Here is a 26,517-nt window from a genome sequence, read left to right on the forward strand (position 1 = left end):
AGTGAGTTAAAGGCAGACATACGATAGTCTTTTGACCTTGGGCATGTACTAGGACTATTACTAAGCATGTTCTCTTAAATTAACAGGACTGAAGTGTGGTCGTGTTTTTGCTGTTTAAAAAGGATGTGCAGTGTACAGCAGGATGCTTGTGCTCATATTGTGTTCTATTCGCACGAGAGGTTTGAATCAGGAGTGCAACTGATGTTTCACTACTCAGAATAATTTTAAATGGTGATATGTTGCCTGTGGTTGTCATTGAAAACATTTGTGGCAGTTATCTTTTCTAATAAGAAAGGATGACTTATCAGAGTGCTCAGCCCACCTTAGATCAGTAACAAGGGGATCTTGTGCAATTTTCTTTTTTTAAAGCACTAGTTCAGTGTTAAATCATAAATACGCTTGAGTAGTAATGGGTAAAATGATTCTGCAAAATTGAATTTGCTGCACAAAACAATTGTGAAATAAACTACATTTCACTTGCAACAAACTTCATTCCCTTCATACAACCCCAATTCCAATGAAGTTGGGATGTTGTGTAAAACGTAAATAAAAACAGAATACAATGATTTGCAAATCCTTTTCAACCTATATTCAATTGAATACACTACGAAGACAAGATATCGAATGTTAGCATGCAGAGTGTCATTAAAACATGGAACGTGTTGCAGGCATCAAATTCAAAATGAGTGAAGATTTGCAAAACAACAATAAAGTTTATCAGTTTGAACATTCGATATCTTGTCTTTGTAGTGTATTCAATTGAATATAGATTGAAAAGGAATTGCAAATCATTGTATTCTGTTTTTATTTACGTTTTACACAACGTCCCAACTTCATTGGAATTGGGGTTGTACATAGAAAGGCGTTTATATGCTATATTGAGGTGTTTTTATATATTAATTCTCTATATGTTACCTGATATTTAGTATTTAAATAAAGATTTCTAGTAAAATAAAAATCACCGGAAGTATGCATATCCGAAACATGGAAAAGGTGATTGCTCTGTATTGAATGGAGGTGGTTTGGCAACAGAGATTATCTGTGTACTCATGGTCCCTGACCATAGAGATAACACAGTAATCTGCATGATTGTGCATCTTAATATGGAAAATATGTGGCATATCACATTTTTTAAAAATACACTACTGTATTGTACTACTGTGCAATGATGTGAATAAAATATAATTCATAAATAGAATTGATTTTACCCTTGTGGTATGAATTACATGATTTATGGAGCTACAGAAAAGTACACAGGTAAACACGGAAGTGTGAATGAGGCTGGCAGGCCAGTATTCTTGTTTTGCACCCAAAAAACACTTTAAAGCCCACTAAAACATTTTATAAATCCCTGCAAAAACAAAGTTTAGTGTCAGTTTTTTTGAAACTGTGAGCCAGAGTGCCTGTTTCACTCATCACAACATTTGAGCAAAGAATAACTTCATGTATTTTAAGTGCTTTTTAAGTTCTTTTTGTATGAACTGCAAACTATTAAAACTTATCTAAAACAATTCATCTAGCAATAATGGACTTTAGTAGTAGTTCTCCTAAATTTTAATTCAGCCAATTTGAGTTTCATTTCTAATTCATAAAGTTTTGAAGGATATTTATTATTTATTAAATAGCTGTTTTTCTCATGGCTGCTTCATAGTTTTTGTATAGTTTCTGGGCAGAATACTCTGATCCTTGGAGCTGTTAGGCTGCATTACCAACCTCACATTTTACAGACAATTCTTTTTTGTCAACTCATCTCTCCATATTTTATCTGAACACGCTTATTTCAGAGTGTATCCTAGCAGCACTGAGTATAAGGTGGGAACCAGTCTTAAACAGGACCTCAGGGCATATCCATGCTCACTTTTACAAGGTCAATTTGGAAGGAAACTGGAGAACCAAGAGAAAGTCACTGCAGAAAAAGGGAGAATATACAGACAGGCTCTACAAAGACCTTGATACGGAGTCAGATTTAAAAAACGTATGTATGCTCAAATAGACGCCCAAAATGTGTGTTAAAAGAACACTTGACAGAAGAACTTGTTTATATTCTCAAATTCTGACCCATCCGTATGCAAAATTTTCCAAGAAAATTGTAAAATGATGACACCTTTGATCAGGGAGGGAAATGCAGCCAAGCCAGCTGAATGACAACTCACCCGTATAATAATTCATATTACCAGAGGTGGGTAGTAACGAGTTACATTTACTTGAGTAACGTTTTTAAAAAATTGTACTTCCAAGAGCAGTTTTACTGCACCATACTTTTTACTTTTACTTGAGTACATTTGTGAAGAAGAAACGCTACTCTTACTCTGCTACATTGGGCAACACTCGAATCGTTACTTTTTTTCTATTAGATACACTATATTTTTGCCAGAGAGAAGCTGCCAGTGGATCTACTGCATGACTGTTTCACCAATCAGACGTAGCAATAATAATCACAAGACTCCGTTTCACCAATGAGACGTAGCAACAATAATCACATAGCTCCGTTTCACAAATCAGACGTAGCCATGCAGTCACATGACCACACACAAACTGTGGCAGCATAGAGGCACAAACTCCTCACAGACAGCAGACAGGGAAAGAAAGAATACAAGTGGATCCTCGGTTTACGAGCATAATTTGTTCTGGAAACGTGCTCGCAATCCAAAGCACTTGTATATCAAAGCGAATTTCCCTATAAGAAATAATGGAAACTCAGATGATTCGTTCCACAACCCAAAACTATTCATATAAAAATGATTAATACAAAATATAAAGTAAAAATACATAAAACAAATTAGGCTGCACTTTACCTTTGAAAAGAATCATGGCTGGTGTGAGTGAGTTTCTAAACTTTTGTGGGATTTCACCCAATGGGACGACATGCGGAAGGCACCCAGCACTGTAACAGTTTGCGGTCATGCTATAAGCACCTGCCGTTGATGGGTGATACAAGGAACATTGTAAATGCACAGGGCACAGTATTACTTGGCCACTAACCTGGGCATGACCCTGCCTGACTGCTGTGTCTCTGTATAGGAGAGTGGCAGATCCCGCTACAATAAATAACCGCGCTGTTCCTGTTTCAAGCTGAATAAAGATGGTGTCGCTATAATATTGAGACTCAGCTTTGTGTTTTGGGGTGCAAGATGGGGACTCACATGTCACAGCACACACACATGGTCACAATGCTGTAGTAAACAGTATACGCTCGTACGGATGTTGACTATATGAGTGAGACATGCCGACTGACGATTGCCCACAATCCCGCAGCGAGAGAGAGAAGAACCATCAGCTCAGTTGTGATCATATGATGCTCGGCAGACAAAGCGTATATGGACTACTCGTATTGCAAGACCTCATTCGTTTATCAAGTCAAAATTTATTAAAAATTTTAGCTCATCTTACAAAACACCCGCAAACCAAGTTACTCGCAATGCAAGGTTCCACTGTACATGAAAAATGAGAGCCAACTCCTGCTGAAGCTTAACCATCACTTCACTGAGTGAAGAACAATCACGTTTTAACCAAACATGCACAGACACAGATAGTCAAGGTGAGACATCTTGTACAGTACGTGCACAAGCTGTCTTGTTCTAATTTTATTTTCTATCAGCTGTGCTATTTGGAAGGCAAGTGAATATACAGTATTATACTGTCAGTGTACAATATATCTTGTTACTGTAAGTAGTTTGCACTGCTCAAACATACATGTTACCTACTGTAGGTATTGGCTTCAAAAGCTTTGTTGTGAAAAACTGAGATTTGGAACTTTGTGTTATTTGTGCATCTTTATTTTGTAAAGATGTTATTTATTTTTACTCATTTTTAATTTTATTATTAGGAAATAGCAGAATTTGCACATTATTTTATATTTTTCTCTGTCTTATTACAACATTTCTAAAAAAAATAATTTTTTATGATCAAACAGTTACTCAGTACTTGAGTAGTCTTTTCACCAAATACTTTTTACTCTTACTTGAGTAATTTTTTGGATGACTACTTTTTACTTCTATTTGAGTAAAATTATTTTGAAGTAACGCTACTTTACTTGAGTATAATTTTTGGCTACTCTACCCACCTCTGCATATTACCAAACAGTTATTTCATGAGCATATTAAACCTCAAACGCGATGAACAAGATGTTCAGACTCTGTTTTGGTTACTTTTTAAGAAGGCCAATTTTGCATATTCACATTGAAAAACTTTTTTGTTTTTTTGTCGGTTTATATAGGCTACCTGTTATTACTTCTCAGAGAACTAACCCACAGGTCAGGATTATCTCAGCTATGCTTCACTCTGTCACGCCTGCTGTGCTGGAAACTATTAATTGACTGACAAGACACTACATTCAGTTTTTTTATGTTGTGTGGGTGTGAGGGTTGCATACAAAATAGCATTTTTTGCCAACATAAAAAGACAATTTGCATCAATGTCCAATTTTTCTAACATACTGCACTCATACTGCAATAAAGGCAATTAGCAAAAATGAAGCTGCTTTTATTAACCATAAACAGTGACATTCCATTAATTCAGAAGTTGTCTGTAATTGCCAAGATGAGACTGACAAACATTGTGGCTCAGTGGATTAGGTCAGCCCATGATTCATTTATTTTGAGGCAAAGTAGCTTTGGCAGACGTGATGGTAATGTACATGGTGGCTAGTTTGTTGATAAGGCAACCTGCCCCTTCCACTTTTCATGTGGCCTGTACTATTTATTGTAACTGCAATCGTCTCATTACATGTGCCAAATGATAGTGGGTACCCTTAGCCTTTCCCTAACCCCCAGAATGCAAGGGGAGGCGCTACAGTACTATGCATGATCTTGTTTGCTCAGTTGCCGAGCATAGCATAGGACTTAATGTGTCAGGTGGGAGTCTGCTGTACAAGCCAATTAAGTTCTGCAGCATCGTGATTGCATATGTACAAGGTTGATTAGCATACGCCATATAAGGATTATTTCAGGGTGGCAACCGAGCAGATTTAATTATGATTGTGATTAGAAAGGTTAATTCTGTAGAAATGTGCGTTCACCTACTTTATAAATCAGATTTTTTGCCATATGCATTTTCTTGTTTCTTATTGTATGCATATTTTTCTAATTCATGTAATGTTTTATAAATGAGACCCTGGGCCAGTAATTGAACTCCTTAGAACTGTGAGACAACAGCTTTAAAAGCAGTGACACTGGAAAGCACTCATATAATAAAATTAATTAGAAAAGAAATATATAACTATATTATTTTCTGAACCCTTTTGCTTCCCCATGAACCTGAATTGGAAAAGCCTAATTCTGAAAGTAAATGGACTTATTAAAAAAAATATCTTTTTAGTTTTTAATTCACTTTTAAAGCCTGAGCCACTGTGAGGTGTTATGTTACCATTTTACTAGATCCATAAAAACAATTTAATATCATCATTGTGTAGCTTTGGTGTGCACTGCATTTGGAAAGCGGAGTCAACGTTTTAGATAACAACAAAGCAAAAAATACGTCATGACATCACAAAGTCTGAAACAACACAGAGACAATACTACACAGGTCTGGAAAGGATGCACCATCTAAGAAGTCACACTATCAAGAGAGCTACTCATCTTATGGAAAACAGCAGGCCAAAGCGGATATGTTATACAATCTTGATGAACCTACCTGGGGCAACTTATATTGAACATCTTATTAGCAGTGCACTGTTGTCAACCTTTAGACTTTAAACATTTATCATACTCTATAATTTTACACATCAACATTTGAAAATATTGTTTTCTGTAACACCACCATTAATAATAGTACAGTTAATTGCAAACCACATTATGGCCCAAACACCACATACAACAAAAGAAGTACAAACATGAGGTTAAACACAATTCATTGCAGTTCATTATGTGATAAAACCAGGATACTATAAAACACTTTAAATTGTGAAATGATAATGGTAACCCAAACTATACTAATTTTCAAATTTCTCTTTTTTAACAATGCATGTTAACATTTAGCTAATATCACATACATTTATTATCACATAAATCCATTAAAGCACGTGTCACATTAAGTAAAAGGAAAAAACAATAACATTTACCAGAGAACATGGTCACAGTTTAGCTTCAAGCTACCTACTAGAGCAAAAACATCAGGGCATGCACGGTCATTGTACTGATTTCAAAAGTGCAGATATTTAAGTGTTAAAGTTACAAATGATACGAGAACACCAGTCACATGCAGGTTTAATTTTCACTGAAGACTTATAAGTTAGGAGTTCTTGTGAAGGACTCTTATGGTAACAGTCTTGACTTCTGTATACTCTTGCAGACAATATTCTCCCCTACAAAAGAGCAAATTAGAAATATAAGGACAAATTAAACTCTATCCACCCATTATCCAAGTAGTTTACTCCAGTTTATGGTCAATATTATCTTTGAAAAATCAGGCACAATGCAAGAATCCAACCTGGATGGATTGCCATTCCATCAAAGGCACAATTACTCATTTGCCCACACTCTTTCATGTCAGTTAACTTAACTTGCTGTAAAGGAGGAAAATAAAAACACCTGGAGAAAAACATGCAAGACCCACACAATCAGTGGTTGAGCCAGGATTTGAAGTTAGGACTCTGGGAGCCATCAGAAAAAAAAACACCAGTAAGTTATCACTTTTACTTTATCAGATCTAATAGCAAGCAACTACTGCTTGTTGGACACAAATTTGATCGAATGTGAAGTGAAAAACAGCCTCTTCCTACATAGTCTCATTTTTGTGTCTATTTTTCATCCTCATGTAACACTTTGTGGCCTGCTTTGTAAAACTCTGTGGTGGCTCCTCAAGTTTCCTTGTACTGCACCTTGTACCTCTGGTGTTACACTGATGCACTGCAGGACTTCACCACCTGCCTTCTTATACAGTATTTTTATTGTCAGTATTAGGAATAGTTGACTTATTGAATTCATTCACAGAATTTTTTGTCATTACAATAAATAGTCATGAAACATTTCTTTATTTTTCTTAATGTTATTTCCAGTTACGTAAAGTACTTCTTTTTATACATCCACTCATCTACTTTCTGAAACTGTTTTTTTCCCTTACAGGGTCACATACCCTTTTGGTGTTGTACCAGTTTCAAATGGAAGATATTTATAAGTATGTCAATAAGAGCATGTGATAAAAGTTGATATTGCTGTGTAATGGAATTTGCCCAAATATGCTTACTACATCCAGGAATGAAAGCACCATCGCTGTGATTTCATTACTATATAGTTATTAATTTAGATTGACTTCATCCAGGATGGACAATATAAATTCCTTCCTTTTTATATTCATACCAGCCATATTAATAGAATAAATCAGCATTTCTCAACCTTTAAGCATTTGCGACCTGAGTTTTCATAACAGTTTTAATCGCTGCCCCCTAATGTTTTTTTGAAACCCTAATAAAATTTATTCCTGTATTTTTTGCTGCCGATACACCGCTACAAGTTTGAAATTTTCTTATGAATAGCGAAATTACGCTACATATGGCAACATTCGCACCCTTTTTTTGTTACTTTGCACCCCCAGTTTGAGAACCGCTGGAATAAATATAAATTTTTGATATCACATGTCCTACTTGTGTACTTTCAGCGCTTCCCTTAGGATGGGTGTCTGGGCAGGCACTGGGGTGTAGTGGTTTAGGCTTTGGACTTCAAACCCTGAGTGTGAGGGTTCAAATCCTGCTACTGACACTGTGTGATCCTGAGTAAGTCACCTGCCTGTACTCCAATTAGGGAAACAAAAAGGAAATGTAACCAATTGTATCATAAATGTTGTAATTTGCCCTGGATAAAGGTGTCAGATAAATGTAAATGAACCTCTGTTCACTAGTGCTCCTTTGCTCATGTAAAGCCTGCTTCTTGGATTCTGTCATTTTGAGGTGTTTGCTTGCCTCCTGTCTGCTTTTATGCTTCCCTTCTTTAAAGATGACTCTCAGCATGTCTCCTGTGCCTTTACACCTCCCTGTGTGTCTCACACTTGCACTTCCTTTTTTGATTGCATCACCAAAGCCTAACTTACCACTCACACCAAAGCCAAACTGACCAATCAGATTGCTTGGAGGGACAGGACGCAAACATACACACACTCGGATGCTAGCATATTATTATATAGCAGATTATGTTCTTTGTTTGATTTTATTGGCCCCAGTAGACAATACGCTGTCATCTTCCATTCTCAGCAAATGTACTTTTACTGTTTGGTAACAAGGAAAATGTTATTCTGCATAACATTTGTATAATTGTTTGTGCTGTGCAGTTTACTGACAATAGAACCTATTCTATGTGCAATATCAAAGAACAGACTCTTGTTAATTTACTTTAACTTGACACTCACAGTTTTATTGCTTACCTGGATTGTAGAACATTATAAATACTAGCTGTTTGAATGCACTGATAGAAATAGTAGATTTTTGGAAATACATATATACCATGTTTGTTTGTAGAATGTCATAATTGTCTTTATTTGCACATGTATATTGATGGTAGAAGATTTAATTGTGTCTCCCCACAGCATATAATTGTAAACTTGAATGTCTTCAGCTAAATTTCCTAACTTAATAACTATCCTATATAGTGCCTCATAATTCTCTGATTCTATGTTTTCCTGTCAAAATTCAGAGGTCCTTAGGGGTTCTTAAGCAGTGCAACTCTTTGATCCAGAAGAATGTCTTCTTGTTTTCTTACATATGCTTTTTTCTTTTTTTGTAATATCAGCTGAAATGACCCAGCTTGTTGGTGTTCAACTATATGACATTGTTTACATCACTTTACGCAGCACATTTGTCTTTAAGGTAAAAGTGCAATTAGGGTGTTTACCTTTCATGAAAAATAATATTGAAAATTTAATGATGTTGCAATGCTAACGTCTCATTAGTATTTATAAACTGAAGCAAAAAAGAAATTGTTGAATGGGTCTGTGTAAAGAATAGCACAAGTATTGGAAAAATCATATATCATCGAACATAGAATACAAAGTGTTGGTCCATCTCTTTAACTTTTCATGTTAAACAAGAATCATGTGAACTGTTCTAGAAAACTAATGTAATACTAGAAGTTATAATGCCTTTTCTCTTTGTTCAAAATTGCCATTCCTGCATATCAGAAATCTGCTGATCATCTAAAACAGGCCTGCCTCCAAAAACACAAAATACTGAATTTAACTTACTATATCTCACTTTGAAAAAATCATACTCACATCTCTCGTCCATTTCCAGACATTTTAAACCCTCCAAATGGAGACTGACAGCCCATGGCATTGTAGCAGTTAACCCTATAAAGATAGAAGTTTGCATCTGCATTAGTGCTAATAGAAAGGAGCAAGCTAACAGGTAGCACTTTAATAAAGAAGCTTTAAGGGCTTGCTATAATGCATCTATTATTACTGTTTAACACAAACAAAGGCTTTCATTACATCTTGCTACATTTCAGGAACGATTAATCGTACACTATAGGAAGCCCTCATATAAAGGTGATATCAGGGAATATTGCATATGAAGAATGAATTATGCAATTGAATGTGCACTGTATATTTAGTTTATAACAGGTATAAGAATTAAGTAATTAACTGGATGAAGTATACAAAAACTCAATACTTACTGTACTTATTCTGATTGGAATTGAAATATAGATCCATCCATCCATCCATCCATTATCCAACCCGCTATATCCTAACACAGGGTCACGGGGGTCTGCTGGAGCTAATCCCAGCCAACACAGGGCACAAGGCAGGAACAAATCCCTGGGCAGGGCGCCAGCCCACCACAGGGCACACACACATGCACACACCAAGCACACATGAGGGACAATTTAGGATCGCCAATGCACATAGCCTGCATGTCTTTGGACTGGAGCACCCAGAGGAAACCCACGCAGACATGGGGAGAACATGCAAACTCCACACTGGGAGGATCCGGGAAGCAAACCCAGGTCTCCTTTCTCTCATCAAATAAAGCAAAAAATACAAAGGATCATGTATTTAAATTCAGCACAAGTTTATATGTAAAGTGAACGTAAGTGTCATCTTGCACGCACACCACAATAAGTCGATCATTTTACACATAAGAAATTGTTCAAAGCTAAGTGCCATTTATTAAGTGGAAAAATAAGCTTACACAGTGGCGCTAAATTTTTGTTTTGTGGGTTTTTTCCCATTCATGTCTTATTTGTTCAATAATAATTTGTGGCAAAGTCATAACAGAACGCATGATTTTTTAAAAATAAAAATATGTTTAGCAAATAGTTTGAATTTTAATAAGCCAAATACCTGTACAAATTTGGAGTATTGACTAAATGGTTACTTTCAATTATGCTATTGTGACCAGTAAGCTGAAATGTTTTATTGTGATTCATTAAGTGGTAAATAACCACTGTCAGTGACAAATCTAGATTTTTTAAAATATAAAGGGAAAGAGGAAATGCTTCAGCTTTGCACTGAGAGATTTCAAAACTGCATTAGCCAGCTGCTATACCATTGTTGGCTGAAAAGTGAGTGATAACAAAAAAGTACAAATCTGAATTGGTAAAAGGTCTTGTGCAGCTGAAAATACACGTGTTAGTGCCCTTTATTCTTGGACACTCTATATTAGGACAAATAAGAATAAAATAGGAGATATGACAATATTCTTTTAAAATCAAGCCAAAGAAAAGTAGAGAAAAATATAGAAATCAATTCACCCCCCACCCAAAAAATGAGAGCAACACAAGTACAGAGAGTCATCCAACATTATTTTTTTATATTTGATGAAACAGTTAATAGCATAAGAAAGTTAATCATGTGCACAATGTTTTTATTTTAAAATTGCTTAGATGAATTCCTGTTATGTGTGATAGTCATGACCGGGATGAGCCAGCTAATGAGGACACTCACACAAAGCAAGGGTAAGGTGCAAGAGTGAACAGGTGTTTTTATTGCAACAATTCAAACACAAACGTGTCCAAATAAATAGTGGAGTGCTTCCATAAATGTTCATGTGGAGGCTAAAATCAAGCAAATAAATAATCCATTAAAACAAGGTTAAAAATGTGGTAGGAAACTGTCCCTAAGAAAACTCGGCTCCCAGTGCATCACCTTAAGACGACCATCATCCAAGCTTAACCCCAAGTGAGTACTTGCAGCCGAGAAGATGACACATCAGGAGATCAGCCCACCTTCAGCGCCTGCTCCTAGGCTCAGACCCCTTCTATGGCCTCCTGCAGGGCACTATACCGAGCCACTGACTCCCGTTGCCAGACTTACGCCCTTGTGGGCCATGGTACCACCCGCATAATGCCTTTCTGAACCTCTCTCCTCTGCAGCCGTGCTGCTTCTCTCTGGCAAGTCGCTCCAACTGAGCAGCTCTTCTGCCACTCCAGCTCCCAGGTCATTCAGCTGCAGTGGTCATCAGCCCCCTGAGCGCTGTTAACATGCTCCCCTCAAGGGACTTCCTCCCAGCTGTCTGTGCTCTCTCTGTCTCTGGCTCATTTGTGCACTGGCTCTCACCACATCCTGCCTTCTTTCTCCTTCCTTTAACCTACTTTCATTTCTCTTTCCTTTCTTTTTCATTCTCCCTCTCTAACACTCACACTTTCCTTTTAAAATGGGATGCATGGCACAGCTGCGGCAATCAGTAGCTCCCGGCGCCAATTTGGATCACTGTGCACTAAGTGCAAGGACATCTGCTTCCACATCGCACAAGGGAACCATGCTACCACACCTACCCAAAGACACAAGTGCGGCAATTAGAATTATCTATTTAAAAGACGCCAACCAGCCACGGAACTCACTTTATCACATCATGGTTTAGAAATTTTTTGAACAGATTCTCTTAAAGAGAATTTGATTTTTTTTTCCAGATTAAGGCAATATAGAATAGTACTTTGCTACTGAGTTATTGAAGGTGTTGTAGGAAGTGAAGGGCTAATCACTTGAGTTAATTATCAGTTTTGCATTTGATAATGCTGGTTATTAATTAAAACCATTAACAAGATGCCCACAAAGAAGCACACCAAATTATTGTATGTCGAGTGACGGATCTGTTTCACTTTCTGGCCAGAACACCAGAAATAAGAAGAGAGTTATACAGTTTATAAATGAGGTTCATAAATTGGCAAATGTCTACATTAAACACTTTCCCTTTCTGTGTTGGTAGTTTTAGCGCTTCTGCCGCGCAGTAAGGAGACCTGGGTTTCCTCTGGGTGCTCTGGTTTCCTCCCACAGTTCAAAGACATGCAGGTTGGGTGGAATGGTGATCCTAAATTGGCCCTAGTGTGTGGTTGGGGTGTGTGTGCGTGTGTGTTTGCCCTACAATGGACTGGCACACTGTCTAGAGTCTGCTCCTGCCTTGCACCCTATACTAGCTGGCATACACTCTAGCATCTCTTGAAGCCCTGTTTAGGACTATGCAGTTTAGAAAATGGCTGAGTGACCTTCTATGTTGTGATCTGAACATGGCAATAGACTTTCACAAATAACCCAAACACACTTGTTGAAATAAACAAAATAAATTAATTTATAACCCAAGGATAAAAGAAAATGGATTTATGTGAGTATATATTTAGATATATATACAGTATATGTAAATATATAGACAAAAAGACAATAATAAACAACACACAATATAAAATTACAAACGTTTAGTTGGACTTTTTTCTCCTGCACAAAAAAGCACATGTTTTATGAATTATATCTCTTGGCTTAGATAGGTATTTTTCCCTCTAATAGAAAAAGGCACATAACTTATGAATTCTGAGCTTCCAATTCATGTGGTCAAACAGGATAAGTTCTTAACCTAGTTAGTAAGTTCTGTTGCCTGCACTGTGGTGTTCATTTGCTCACAGTTGGTCTGCATTTGCTTGCCTTTTCCCCACAACACGGTTTCTGTGTGTACGTGGGTTTGTGTTGCTGCTCTGCACTTTGTTACTGGATTCAGAAAGAAACTTAACAGCTTCAACTTATGCTTCACAAGGTTACTACCTTATAGTTACAGTTACACCAATGCCATAATACAAATTGTTGGCTTTATCATAACTACTAAGTTACAATTTATAGTGCTCAGAATCAAAGTAGATGTCCTAAGTAGGTTGACTTTCCGCAGACATATGAAACAGTCTTCAACATGCTTTTTTTTAGGTTTAGGAGCTTTTCTCCTGCTTCATCTTGGTCACACCTTTTGGTACTTCAATGTCTTTTTGAGGTTCAAACACACCATGTCAGTCTTTTTGTTGGTAGCAAAGCTACACCTGCTGGGTTGGCAGGTGATCAGTCAGCCCCTATTGTTAGCAAGTTGAACATGTGGCTTTGACAAATACAGTCTCTCTCTGCTTGTGCACTTGCTATACCTCAGCAAGGTTTGGACAAATCTAACCCTTGTCCAACTCCAATACAGACAAGTCTTCCACCCTTCCAGTAAAGCACAGTTGCACTTCAGAGTAAAGACATTGTTTCAACCTCTATAGACTATGGGGTCCAGCTATGGAGAGCCAAAGTTACAGCCAAGTTGACCATAGGAAACTTGATGAAAAGAGAGACTATCTGGATTTTACAATGGTTTTAAAGGAAGGAAAGGTCTGTTCGTCAGTGGCACGTTACTCATATCATATTACACATACTTGAGTTTTAGTCCTTTGTTCGATCTTGGGTGTTGAGATGGTACTTCAGAGAGATGACTCATTTGGTCTAGTATCATTCATCTTATCAGATAAGTCACGGATACATTCCATTAAAGGGCCCCCTCCTGGAAACTGAAACTTTTGGGATGACATTAACAGTGTCTGGCACTGGCTTTTTAAGTCAGGACTTGCATTCTAGCCATAGAAAAATGGATCATTTCAGTCCATTCTACAGTGGACTAAGACTTTTCAGTTGAGGAAAAACATCGATGTGATATAAAAACACAACTACATCTAATTTCTCATTACGCTCTCCAATCCCACCTGTTATTACTACAAATTTTGCCATTAATGCTTTATAAGTGATTTTATGTCCAAGGCTACCCAAGAAATATACTAAGATTTTTGCCTCAAATTATACAAGTGTAGGGCATTCCCTAACTATACCTTTTAATGAATCCGGTGGATTTTTTTTTTTTGGGCAAAAATATTCACAAATACTGCATATGCAAAACTGATAAATTATGCTTTTGACATTTTTTAGTATTAAATCCATATCATGTGAGTATAGTAAAACTACAAAATACTTTACAGAGATTTCTTAACATATAAGACCAATTACACAATAAACACTCCACCTATTAATTGCATTAATCTTGAGGTGCTTTGCACTTTCTGTGTTGAATGGAAAACAGCAGCAAGATGTATACTTCAAAGGCAGCAACAGATGACAGGGATCAACAATGTCAAATGCTGTGGGTAAATTAAGCTGTACTAATATGACAGCATGGCCGTTGACAAGAACTTGTAAGATATATAATTATGTAGTGTCACAAGGGCAGTCTTAAGGCTATGAAATGTGCTAACTATGGCAGTAAAAATCACATATCACCAAAATCCCAGGGTCCCTGTGGGAGAAAGGAAAACAGTAAGATGAGTGGTTCTGCTAATACATAATAAATCAATTATCCACGGAGCCTTGCTGTAGATTCTCTAAGGCGATTTTTTGTTTCTTTTATTAAACTATGTTAACAGAATAACAATAAGTAGTCAAGTGTTACTTGGCTTTATTTATCATGTATTGCCAGAAGGCACATTGATGGAAATAAAAAAATACTGTATCAAATTTAACAGTATAAGTGAAAAGACAAAATTAAAGAAAGATTCAGATTTACAATATTTTCTAGGTTACTTTGGCAATTTAAAGGAAAGGTAAGACAGCCCATTTTCTTTTTATTTATGTTCTGTTCATTATTATTATCAGTATTATTATTATTGTTATTATTATCCTTAGTTAGTTTCTTCTTTTATATTCTATGATTTTATTTTACATCTAATTTAATATATCTGAGAGTGATTGACTGAAATGGGACTTTCTCAGGGACAAGTATTAATAAACATTATATTGCCTAACTCCTTATTTTCAAACATATGTTAGTATGGCTAAATTATAAGATAGTTATTATTATAGTTTTCTATTCAATATCAATGCAGAGGTAGAAGTTAGATGCTAAACGTGAGTGCATGGATGAATGAATGAATATCAGATTAAGGCAGTAGAATTAAATTACATTAAATGGGCAAACCTTTGTTATTCATTTTACTTTTTTAATTACAGTATTTTCTGTTTTAGATTAATTTGTCCTATTTCTGATCCCACTATTTTCTCTGCAGGATTATAGAGAGCAAGAGCTTATCACAGTAATGCCGGGTGCAAGGTAGGAACCAGCCTTGCATAAGTCAGCAAGTCATCATATGGCACAGTCACATAGCCATACTCACCAATAGCAGAGAGCAAACAATTAACTTAATGCATGTCTTTGGTATGTGGAGGGAAACTGGAATAACAGGTAATGCCATATGGACACTATAAAATACGCAAACTCCACATAGACAGTGATTGCCATTAAAATTCCTGGTCCCAGAAACCTGTAGGCATAACTGCTATACCAAGGCATAGCACTAATCTAGGAATAGGCGTTTTACTGTTTCACATTTAAAGATTGCTGTGTTTAAGAGTTAGAAAATAGGAATTAAAGAGCCAATGTGCTTCTGGATTAGGAATTATGTTTGTCTTATACAGTCCAAAGAAATACTGCTAAAATAATTAGTGACTCTTTATTGTCCTCATAATTCTATGTGAATGAATTTGGCCTGTAACAAGCTGTTGTCCAATCCAGGGCTTATTGTTACCTTATCCTCATTGTTAATTGCATGGGCTTTAGGTCTTTATGACTTAATGGAAATATACATCAGAATAAAATAACATCTGTTATAACTAACCTCTGCAAAATGTTATTCACACTTACCAGACTGTGCCAACTTCAAGTGATGAAGCAATTCTTAGTGCCTTATTGATGTCTTTTGTAAACACTCCTGCTACCAAACCATAGCAACTGTTGTTGGATCGTTTAATGACTTCTTCTAGCGTTTGAAACTTCATAATTTGTTGAACAGGGCCAAATATCTAGAATTAAGGCAAATAAAATGAAAAATTTAAAGGTAAAACAACAATTTTTTAAAATTAATTAACTTTAAAAGAACCTTAAAAAATTGGATGCAATGTCAGAAGGAGATTTATGTACTCAGTTGTGTATCCTGGGGATTAAAATCCAATGAAGTTCAAGTTTCTTTATCAGAGAGAGAGAATTTGTTAAGATCCTGCTTTTTTCTCCTGTGGGTACATCCCAGAATGTGGTCTAGGCCAGAAAGGGTGGCATACACAGCATATGTTTGAGCAAGTGATACACTGACAATTAAATTGATGCTATTTCCAGATTTAGAGGACAGAACACTTTGTAGGTCTCTGTCCTTTGGCATGCTAAAAATTATCTTTCATTTTCACAGTTCCTGCAATTACACTTCCTACTACAATAAAAGGATTGGGATGTAAAGCTTTTCCATCAGCAGTGAATAATCTCTTCATATTACTGGCACAGCTCTAACATAATATTGAAGAAAGTTCCACAATATTCACTAGCAAAAAGAAAAAGCAAAATACATCCATCCATTTTCCAACCCACTGAATCCAAACACAGGGTCACGGGGGTCTGCTGGAGCCAATCCCAGCCAACACAGGGCACAAGGCAGGAACCAATCCCGGGCAGGGTGCCAACCCACCACAGGACACACACAAACACACCAAGCATACACTAGGGCCTAATTTAGAATCGCCCGGAGGAAACCCACGCAGACACGGGGAGAACATGCAAACTGCACGCAGGGAGGGCCCAGGAAGCGAACCCGGGTCCCCAGGTCTCCCAACTGCGAGGCAGCAGCACTACCCACTGTGCCACCCAAGCAAAATACATCTTGCTTATATTCAGCTTAATCCTAAAGGCCATGCCACCTTACACAACTCTTCTAGTGATTTTCAGTCACAAAGTGCATTTATATAATCTTAGAGGCTTGGGTACAGTTGTGGTGCGTTACTGTGAATGTCAGTTGTATAGTTTGACATAGCCAGTGATTCAGTCCAACCAATCTGTAACTCACGCCGACATGTCTTAGCGGGGAACTGTGTGTGTGAAAATTGTGAACAAATGAGTGCTCAGCCAAAAGTACAGTGCAAGTAATGCAACTATAAGGAATAAGTAACACGGGTATTTCGGACCTCGCAAACAGAGGCTCATCGATCTGATGTCTTGTGTTTCATGTGCCATGACAGAATAGAAAAAAACATCAAGATTGCAGCTAAACTTCCCTTACCTGTAAAGCATTTGTACAGCATTGGCTTTGTTAAACCATGTTATTGGCTCCCAGAAACATGGTTGTGTTCACTTTGGAAATGTGAAACTGGGCTGGAAAGTCATCACAAACTCACCTGCAAGGTTGATTCATGTACTCTGACATCCTCATATGACAAGATCAGCGTAAGTAGTCATCAAGTTTGATATCCCCTGCGATCCGAGGTTGTGTAATGTGACATTGCTTTAAGCTTCACTTCTTGCTTGCCAATGCTTAACCAATTTATTACCCACTCCTTTTGACCTGTTTTTTCTTTTTACATGTACAAAGTATTACTCGGTTGTCTATGTGGATGTTTTCGCCAATTGTTTGCCTCTCTTAATTTACTTGATTATTCCCACCTACTGCTTTGGTCCACTTACACTCAGTGGAATCCTTCATGCCCACCTACAACCAGACACTGAAAGAGACATGTAAGCAGTGGAGATTCAAAGTGGCATTGACCTAGCTCACAAAATTACAAGGCCTTGAAATTCTGTTGCTGTTTCAGCCATTAAATCAATTTTTTGGGGCTCACTCATTATCTTTTACCATATTTTATTTTCTGTATTTTCTATAGAGCTCAGCAGTTCAAGTATTGCTGTCTGAAGACATTAGTTTTGGGATTCTTTCTAACGGTACTTTGCTTTTTTGACCATTTATTCCCACTTTTTATTTATTTCATTTTGTGTTGTTATCTTTTTATTGGGTATGAAAGGCAAAGCAATGAAATCATACATTATGAGGTCCAACACAAAAAAATGAGACTGTACCTAACTCTTTTTATTTAACAAATTAAGAAAATTAACTATGATCACCTTCAAAATAGTTCCCTTCTGAGTTGACACATAGCTGCATACAATGCTGTCAACATTTAAAGCAATTCCTCAGATAATTTTCTGAAAGGCCATTGAGGATCTCCATAGTTTTTACTCGTACTTTCACGTCTTCTCTCAACAAAAAATGGGTTCCTTTAAGCACAGACTTGTGCCATTCAAAAACGCATGCACGAGACATGCAATCTTCACTATAATCCTCAGTCAATAATTCAAAAGTTTCTGTCGCAGATTTCTTCAGTTTCATAAGAAACTTGATGTTAACTCGCTGTTCACTCTTGCACGCCAACATTTTCCAAATGAGGGTAAGAAAACGTGTATATTTGAACATCGTACTGAGTGAAAGCGATCCAGTCGAGCCTTTTCTCACTGTAACAAGTTAGAATGTGTGCTATACTCTTTGATCTCTATGCTCTTTGTTTAACCTCTCCCATTCTTGGTTTCCAAGCTATAGTGTTTGTCTGGTTTTTTTTTTGTGTCAGACCTCGTATATTATGAAAAAACATACAATGGTATATTTTATTTTTTACTCCCCCATCCTCCACACTAAATAATTTATTAGGAATCAAAAACACAATAGAAATATTTAAACACAGCTGTAGAAACTAAAAAATTTGACCAATGAAAAAAAAGTATATGGAATTTTGTATCATATTATGTCTGTTATAAAGTATATGGATATGCCTTAAAGCAACTACATGTAACTGAAAATAGTAAGGCCTGACTGTCATGTCAAGAAAATCAATGCATTATGACACACTTTTCAATTCTGGAATTTTTCAGAATGCTGCTGTTCATCTGCAAATCCAATCCGTTTATTATGAACTTGTTTCCTTTCAGGAACCAGACAAGACTAGATTTTGCTTTTGTATTTTAGGATGACATACTGTATACTCATTGTTGCCCAATTAGGGCCCCAAGACCAATCTTTAGATTAGTTGTTTCTAGTTTGGAGAAAGGGGAGTGTTTGTGTGTGTGTGTGTGTGTGGTGGGGGGGGGGGGGGGGGGGGGGGGGGGTACATTTTTGTAACAATAATCAAATAAGAAAATTAGCACAATTGATAACTATAAATAAACAGGCATGGAGCAAAGTGAAGATTAGAAGCCCTACATGCCAGATAGAAGTCGGGATGATAGAGGTGTTCCCAGTAGTTTTAAATGCAGTAAAGCTGGGTTAGGTTCTTGTAAACTGGCCAACATTTTGGTTATTGTCTTACAATAAACACATCTGAAAGAAAAAGAGCTTAACTACCAGTTCTGTTTGTGAGGAGTCTTTAATTTCCATCTCAGTACTCATTACATTGTCATCACTTAGCTTTAAACTACTGGATTTTTGCTACAATCCTGTTTGTAACAGCAAACAAAGCAAAGCATAGAAGGTGGATAAAACTAACTAGACCTTTCATAATAATCCTTGTAGGTATATTTCGTCAGATATTCATTTAGTGGTAGAACTCCTTTACCCAAGCATTAGCAGCTAAGTAAAAATGATACTAGAACCAACCATCTTTCGTCTCTGATCTAAAGAGCAGTGATCTACTCAAATCAGAACATTTCCTTTTTCAAGTAAATGAGAATATAACTTTATTTAATTTCGTAAAAGAGGGGTGATTTAAATAAAAAGAGGATTACTCTGAAAAAATATTGTAACTTATATACTTATATAAGCATTAATTTTTCTAGTCAGCAATATATTTATATTGGTCCAATTGGAAACTACAATGATTTATTTTATTTCTGTTCTTCTGCGTTTTGCTTTTTAGTATTGACATCACTAAGTTTGTAGATCATGTATAGTTATGCTGAAACTATTGCTGTTTTCTATATAGTATTTATAGATAAAGTCTGTTGTCACATTTTCATTAAGAGCAAGAATTCATTTTGCCAATTAATGGCACAATTTTAGTCAAAAACAAGAAGAAAAGTTCTTTCTTTCTTTCTGTTATACTACTGTGTTGTCATTGTATAAAAACCATACCTCTTCTTTGGCTATGCGCATGTCGTCTGTGACATCTGAAAAAACAGTTGGCTGAATGAAGAGGCCTTTGTTCCCCCAAGATGATCCACCATATTCAAGCTTTGCTCCTTCCATCTTTCCACTTTCAATCAGCTCGAAAATTTTGTCAAACTGCTTTTTATCGATCTACAAACACATCAGGATAAAAGTGCTTTATTTTGATAAACTGCTTTATTAAAACTTGTGAAAAACATGAAAAGAACAGGCATACTGTTAATGTTCTCCAAGGCAAATACAGTAATCCCTCGCTATATCGCGCTTCGCCTTTCGCGGCTTCACTCTATCGCGGATTTTATATGTAAGCATATTTAAATATATATCGCGGATTTTTTGCTGGTTCGCGGATTTCTGCGGACAATGGGTCTTTTAATTTCTGGTACATGCTTCCTCAGTTGGTTTGCCCAGTTGATTTCATACAAGGGACGCTATTGGCAGCTGGCTGAGAAGTATGAGGGGCCAAACAGGCCAAAAATCATATATTTTTGTACGTAAAGTATTGGTTTACGCATGAACATTGTTGGTTTATGGATGATTACTATCGGTTTGCGTGCATACTTAATTGGTTTGCGTGCGAACAATACTGGTTTCATTCATATGAACCATATTGGTTCGTGTCCGTATATTATCGGTTTGTGCGTGAACTATATCCGTTTGTATATGCATAGCACTGGTTTGCATATGAACTATATTGAATTGAACTTTATTACTGGTTCACGTGCGTTTGCTATCGGTTTGTGAGGGAATTGCATTGGTTTGCGTGCGTATGCAATCGGTTTGCGTATCAACTATATTGGTTTGTGTTCGTATACTACTGGTTTGCTTACGTATAGCACTGGTTTTTCATATGCACTATACTGGTTTCACGTAGGTAATATATCGGTTTCGCATATGAACGCTATTGGTTTTGTGTATGCACTACATTGAGTCCTTGTCAGTCTTCTACCGGTTTTATGTGTGCGTACTATGCCGGCTTTGTGAAACTAACATGCTGGATTTATGTGTGCACTATATCGGTTTTGCGTATGAAACATACTGGTTTGCCAACGCACACTATTGGAATGTTGTGTATGAACTATATCGGTTCTGCGTGCGAACTATATTGGTTGTTCACATGATCTTCAGTGGAAATGGGCGGGGCAAGAAACAGGAACTCAGGGGCCGGTAGTGTCATGGAGCGTGTAGAGAAGCTGACAGGAGACGGATCTGGGTTTACTTTAAACAGCGCCGTATTTTTTTCCACACGATAGGTTTGGGAAAGGACTTGGTGGTAATTATTACTATTTAATAGAATCAGCCATTGAGTGTGTAATGAACACAAAGCTGAAGTTAAGTACGTATTTGGTCGTCTTTTTATTCACTTCCAGCTACATGCTCGCTTGCAACCCGCGACTGTACTTTTTCACACAGCTTTTGCCAACTAGTTACTTATTCTAAAGGCAAAATATTCTACATTTACGACTGACGCCTTTATCCAGTATAACATTTAGTTACTACTGGTTACATTTCTGATGCCCAGCGATCCCGCACCGTGCCGCCTAGACAGGTGAAGTGACATGCTCATGGTCACACAGTGTCACTATCAGGACTTGAACCAACAAATGTAGGGTTTAGAGGACAAAGCCCTAACCACAATGCCTCACTGCTTGCACATCTGCAACGTGCATATTATTTGACATGATATGATCGTGTCCATTCTTTGAAAAGCTAAATGTTCCATATTTAGGACCAGTATATGTGAGTTACATCATATTGGGCCACCTTACCTTTCACAGTTTTGTGACAAGGCATATGCGTTTTTTAAGATGCAGCCGATTTTTGCCCTGCCAGGTACGAGTACCTGCGTATTTCCACTCCAATATCTGATAAATAGGATTTACTGTGCTATCATGGGCACTGTAAAGTGTTAAATCACGTTCAGCCACCTTAATTTTCACAGTTTTGTGACAAGACAGATTCCTTTGTTAAATTAAAGTTGTGTTTAACATTTTTGACCTGTGCAGAACCAAAATGTGGAATATTTATTTTTTCAAATAATTGATCAGTTTGTAATGATTCTGATTAATGTACATGCTGTGGAATATTTTGCCATGCTGTTAGAATAAGAAGCTGGTGTGCAAAAGCTGTATGAATAAGTAGCTGACTGCAAGCATATACTGGATGTAGCTAGGATTGAATAAAAAGCCAGCAGAATGTGCACCTCACGTCAGCCCCGTGAATATTTCAGAATTACGGGAAAATACTGTTAAAAATAATAACCACCAAGCCCTTTCAGAAACAAACAGTGACATGCAAAAGTATTCAATCACTTTAAAAGTCATCCTAATTTTCTGTATGACAAAAGATTTTTCCACGTTTATTTATTCATTCTTTTTAATGTGAACTCTTGTGCTGTAACAATACATTTCTAAATAAACCATTTTCTGTAGATATTTAACTGAAGAAGAAAAACTCCAAAGTTGATGTTTGCATTAAGTATTCGAGCCCAACACATTCATACTTTGTCAAGAACCCTTTTGCTGCCGTAACAGCCTTCGTTCTTTTGTAAGTAGGCCCCAGTTCTGCACATTGCTCAAGAGTGATTCTGCCCCTTTCTTCTTGGCAGGATTTCTAGAGACCCTCTATGTCGGTGAGATGGCACCTCTGAACAGCAGTTTTCAAACAGTGCCACAGATTCTCAACAGGGTTAAGCTTAGGGCTTTGACTTGGCCACTCCAAAACATTCACCTTTCTGTTTTTGAGCTATCCCAGTGTCACATTGTCCTAATGCTTAGGGTCATTATCATGTTGAAAGATGAATCTTCTCCTGAGCTTTCATAGCAAACTGGAACAAGTTCTCTTGCAAAATTGTGCAGTATATGTGTCCATACATTGTCCCTTCAACTCTGACAAGATTCTCAGACCCAGCACATGAAAAGCATCCCCATAGCATGAGACTGCCAGCACCATATTCCACTGTAGGAATGTTGTTTCTTGAGGCCTGGGCAATGTTAGTGTTACACTTCACATACCTCTTACGTCTGTCCAAAAACTTCTATTTTGGTCTCATATGACCATAAAACCTTCTCCCACATTTTAACTGGGTCTTTCTCATGCTTTGTGGCAAACGCCATACATTGTTTTATGTGGACCTTCTTAAGGAATGGCTTCTTTCATGCTACCCTCCCATAGAAACCTGTTTTATGGAGAACTCTTGAAATTGTGGACCCCAGCACCTTTACTCCAGCTAAAGATCATCGCAGACGTCTGAGAGTGACAGTTGGATTTCTAGTCGCCTCTCTCACCAGTTGATGTCTCACTCTGATGTTGAGTTTTGAGGGACAGCCTGTTCTAGTCAGAGTCTGTGTACTTTGATGAACCTTCCACTTTCTGGTGATGAATGCAACAGTGCACAATGGGACATTCAAACTCTTTTGATATTTTTATAGTCATTCCCAGTCTTGTGCATTTCAATAACTTTGTTTCTCACATCAGTAGAATGCTCCTTTGTTTTCATTTTTGCAGTGACTGTCCACCAAAGATTACGGCCATTATAAAGGGGGCTGTTTATATCCAGAGAGACAGAAAGGACTCACAAGTAGCACCTCATCATGTTTAATTATGACTGTTAAACGACTGTCACCTTTGTAATTAATTTGTCATTGGTGTAATGATGGAGCTTCCAAAGCACAGAGGTTTAAATACCTATGCAAACATTAACTTTGGAGTTTTTCTTCTTCAGTTAAACGTCTACAGAAAATGGTCTATTTTGTCTTTGGAAATGTTTTGTCACAGCATAAGAAAAGTACTGAATGAATAAATGTGTATAAATCTTTTGTCTTGCAGAAAATTATTACTTTCAAGGGGATTGAATACTTTTGTATGCCACTTAATGTTTGTGAAAGGGCTTGGTGATGATTAACGTTTAACATCTGAAATGATCACGGGACTTAAGTTAGGTACACATTCAGGTGGCTTTTTATTTACTCCTAGCTACACATATGCTTGTAGTCAGCTACTTATTCACAAACCAGATTCTTCTTCAATGTTAAGTGCATGGTAAAATATTATACAGCGTGTACATTAATCTGCAAACTGATACATTATTTGAAAGAATAAATATCCCAGATTTAGCTCTTGAACGGGTTGAAAATGTTACACTCAACTTTAACAAAGGAATCTGTCCTGGACAAGATTATATTATGTCAAATAATATACACATTGCAGATGTGCAAGCATTGGGGCATTGTGGTAAGGGCTTTGTCCTCTAAACCCTACATTTCTCGGTTAAAGTCCTGATAGTGACACTGTGTGACCATGAGCATGTCACTTCACCTGAATAGGCGGCACGGTGCGGGATCGCTGGGCATAAGAAATGTAACCAGTAGTAACTAAATGTTATACTGGATAAAGGTGTCAGTCGTAAATGTAGAATATTTTGCCTTTAGAATAAGTAACTAGCTTGCAAAAGCTGTGTGAAAAAGTACAGTCGCGGGTTGCAAGCGAGCATGTAGCTGGAAGCGAATAAAAAGACGACCAAATACGTACTTAACTTCAGCTTTGTGTTCATTACACACTCAATGGCAGATTCTATTAAATAGTAATAATTACCACCAAGTCCTTTCCCAAACCTATTGTGTGGAAAAAAATACTGCACTGTTTAAAGTAAACCCAGATCTGTCTCCTGTCAGCTTCTCTACATGCTCCATGACACTACCGACCCCTGAGTTCCTGTTTCTTGCCCCGCCCATTTTCGCTGAAGATCACGTGAACAACCAATATAGTTTGTACGCAGAACCGATATAGTTCATACACAGAGTTGCAATAGTGTTCGTTCGCAAACCAGTATGTCTCGTACGAGAAACCGACATGGAACACACATGCAACCAATAGAGTTCAAGCGCAAAACCGATATGTTACCCACATGAAACCAGTATAAGACGTGTATGAAACCAATATAGTGCATACACAAATCCATCGTTAGACCGGCACAGAACGCAAGCCAATATAGTTCATACGCAAACCGATAACATACAACCGAAAACCAATGCAGTTCACTCACAAACCAATAACAAACGTACTGGAACCACTGATATACACGCGCGAATCAATATAGTTCATATGCAAACCAGTGCTATGTATATACAAACGGATATAGCTCACGCACAAACTGATAATATACGGACACGAACCAACATAGTTCATATGAATGAAACCAGTATTATACGCACGCAAACCAATTAAGTATGCACGCAAACTGATAGTAAATATTCATAAACCAATAGTGTTGATACGTAAACCAATAGATTACACACAGAAATATATGATTTATGGCCTGTTTGGCCCCTCATAGAGAAGCTACCCAACTTACTTTTCTCTCTCTCTCTCTCTCTTGTGCTGACATTCTCTGATCCTGACGTAGGGGGATTGAGCAGGGGGGCTGTTCGCACACCTAGACGATACGGACGCTCGTCTAAAAATGCTGAAAGATTATCTTCACGTTGCTCCCTTCTGTGCAGCTGCTTCGTGAAGCAACATGCTGCATGGTGCTTCGCATACTTAAAAGCATGAAGGGCACGTATTGATTTTTGATTGTTTGTTTTTATCTGTCTCTCTCTCTCTCTCTCTCTCTCTCTCTTTCTCTGCTCCTGACGGAGGGGGTGTGAGCTGCCGCCTTCAACAGCTTTGTAACGCGGTGCTTCGCATACTTAAAAGCCAAACAGCCCTATTGATTTGTTTGCTTTTCTCTCTCTTTCTGACATTATCTACTCCTGACGTGCACTCCTTTGAAGAGGAAGATATGTTTGCATTCTTTTAATTGTGAGATGGAACTGTCATCTCTGTCTTGTCATGGAGCACGTTTAAACTTTTGAAAAAGAGACAAATGTTTGTTTGCAGTGTTTGAATAATGTTCCTGTCTCTCTACAACTTCCTGTGTTTCTGTGCAAATCTGTGACCCAAGCATGACAATATAAAAATAACCATATAAACATATATGGTTTCTACTTCGCAGATTTTCACCTTTCACGGGGGGTTCTGGAACGCAACCCTCACGATGGAGGAGGGATTACTGTACTTAAAAATACAAATACAGGTGTCGTACCTGTGGTCCCTGTTCCACTTCTGGATTAAAGGGATCCCCAAGGACACACCTCTTGGCACGCTCCACACTTTTGCGAACAAATTCCTCATAAATTGACTCCTCCACAAATATTCGAGATCCTGCTAGGCAACACTGCCCATTGTTGAAAAAGAGACCAAGGTGGGCCTGTTCTACAGCATAATCCACTGCAATCATGAAGGAAAAAAACAAACAAACAGGAATTCCTTCTTTAGACAGAGAAAGGTGTTTTGTTTGAACAAAATAATACAA

General features: G+C 37.4%; 1 protein-coding gene across 1 annotated transcript in view; it reads right to left on the bottom strand.

Moving 5' to 3' along the window:
- Positions 1-5,778: 5,778 nt before the first annotated feature.
- LOC114652853 (aldehyde dehydrogenase 1A1-like) overlaps positions 5,779-26,517 on the bottom strand; it is a 40,378-nt gene continuing 19,639 nt past the window's right edge. The window contains exons 9-13 of the mRNA XM_028803160.2: positions 26,248-26,432; positions 20,130-20,294; positions 15,899-16,056; positions 9,199-9,273; positions 5,779-6,301 (exon numbers count right to left, since the gene is read on the bottom strand). Coding sequence (XP_028658993.1) covers positions 6,229-6,301; positions 9,199-9,273; positions 15,899-16,056; positions 20,130-20,294; positions 26,248-26,432 — 656 coding nt within the window. The 3' untranslated portion in view covers positions 5,779-6,228. The remainder of the gene's footprint in view (positions 6,302-9,198; positions 9,274-15,898; positions 16,057-20,129; positions 20,295-26,247; positions 26,433-26,517) is intronic.

Source organism: Erpetoichthys calabaricus, chromosome 5 (assembly GCF_900747795.2).
Source record: "Erpetoichthys calabaricus chromosome 5, fErpCal1.3, whole genome shotgun sequence".
Classification (NCBI taxonomy): domain Eukaryota; kingdom Metazoa; phylum Chordata; class Cladistia; order Polypteriformes; family Polypteridae; genus Erpetoichthys; species Erpetoichthys calabaricus.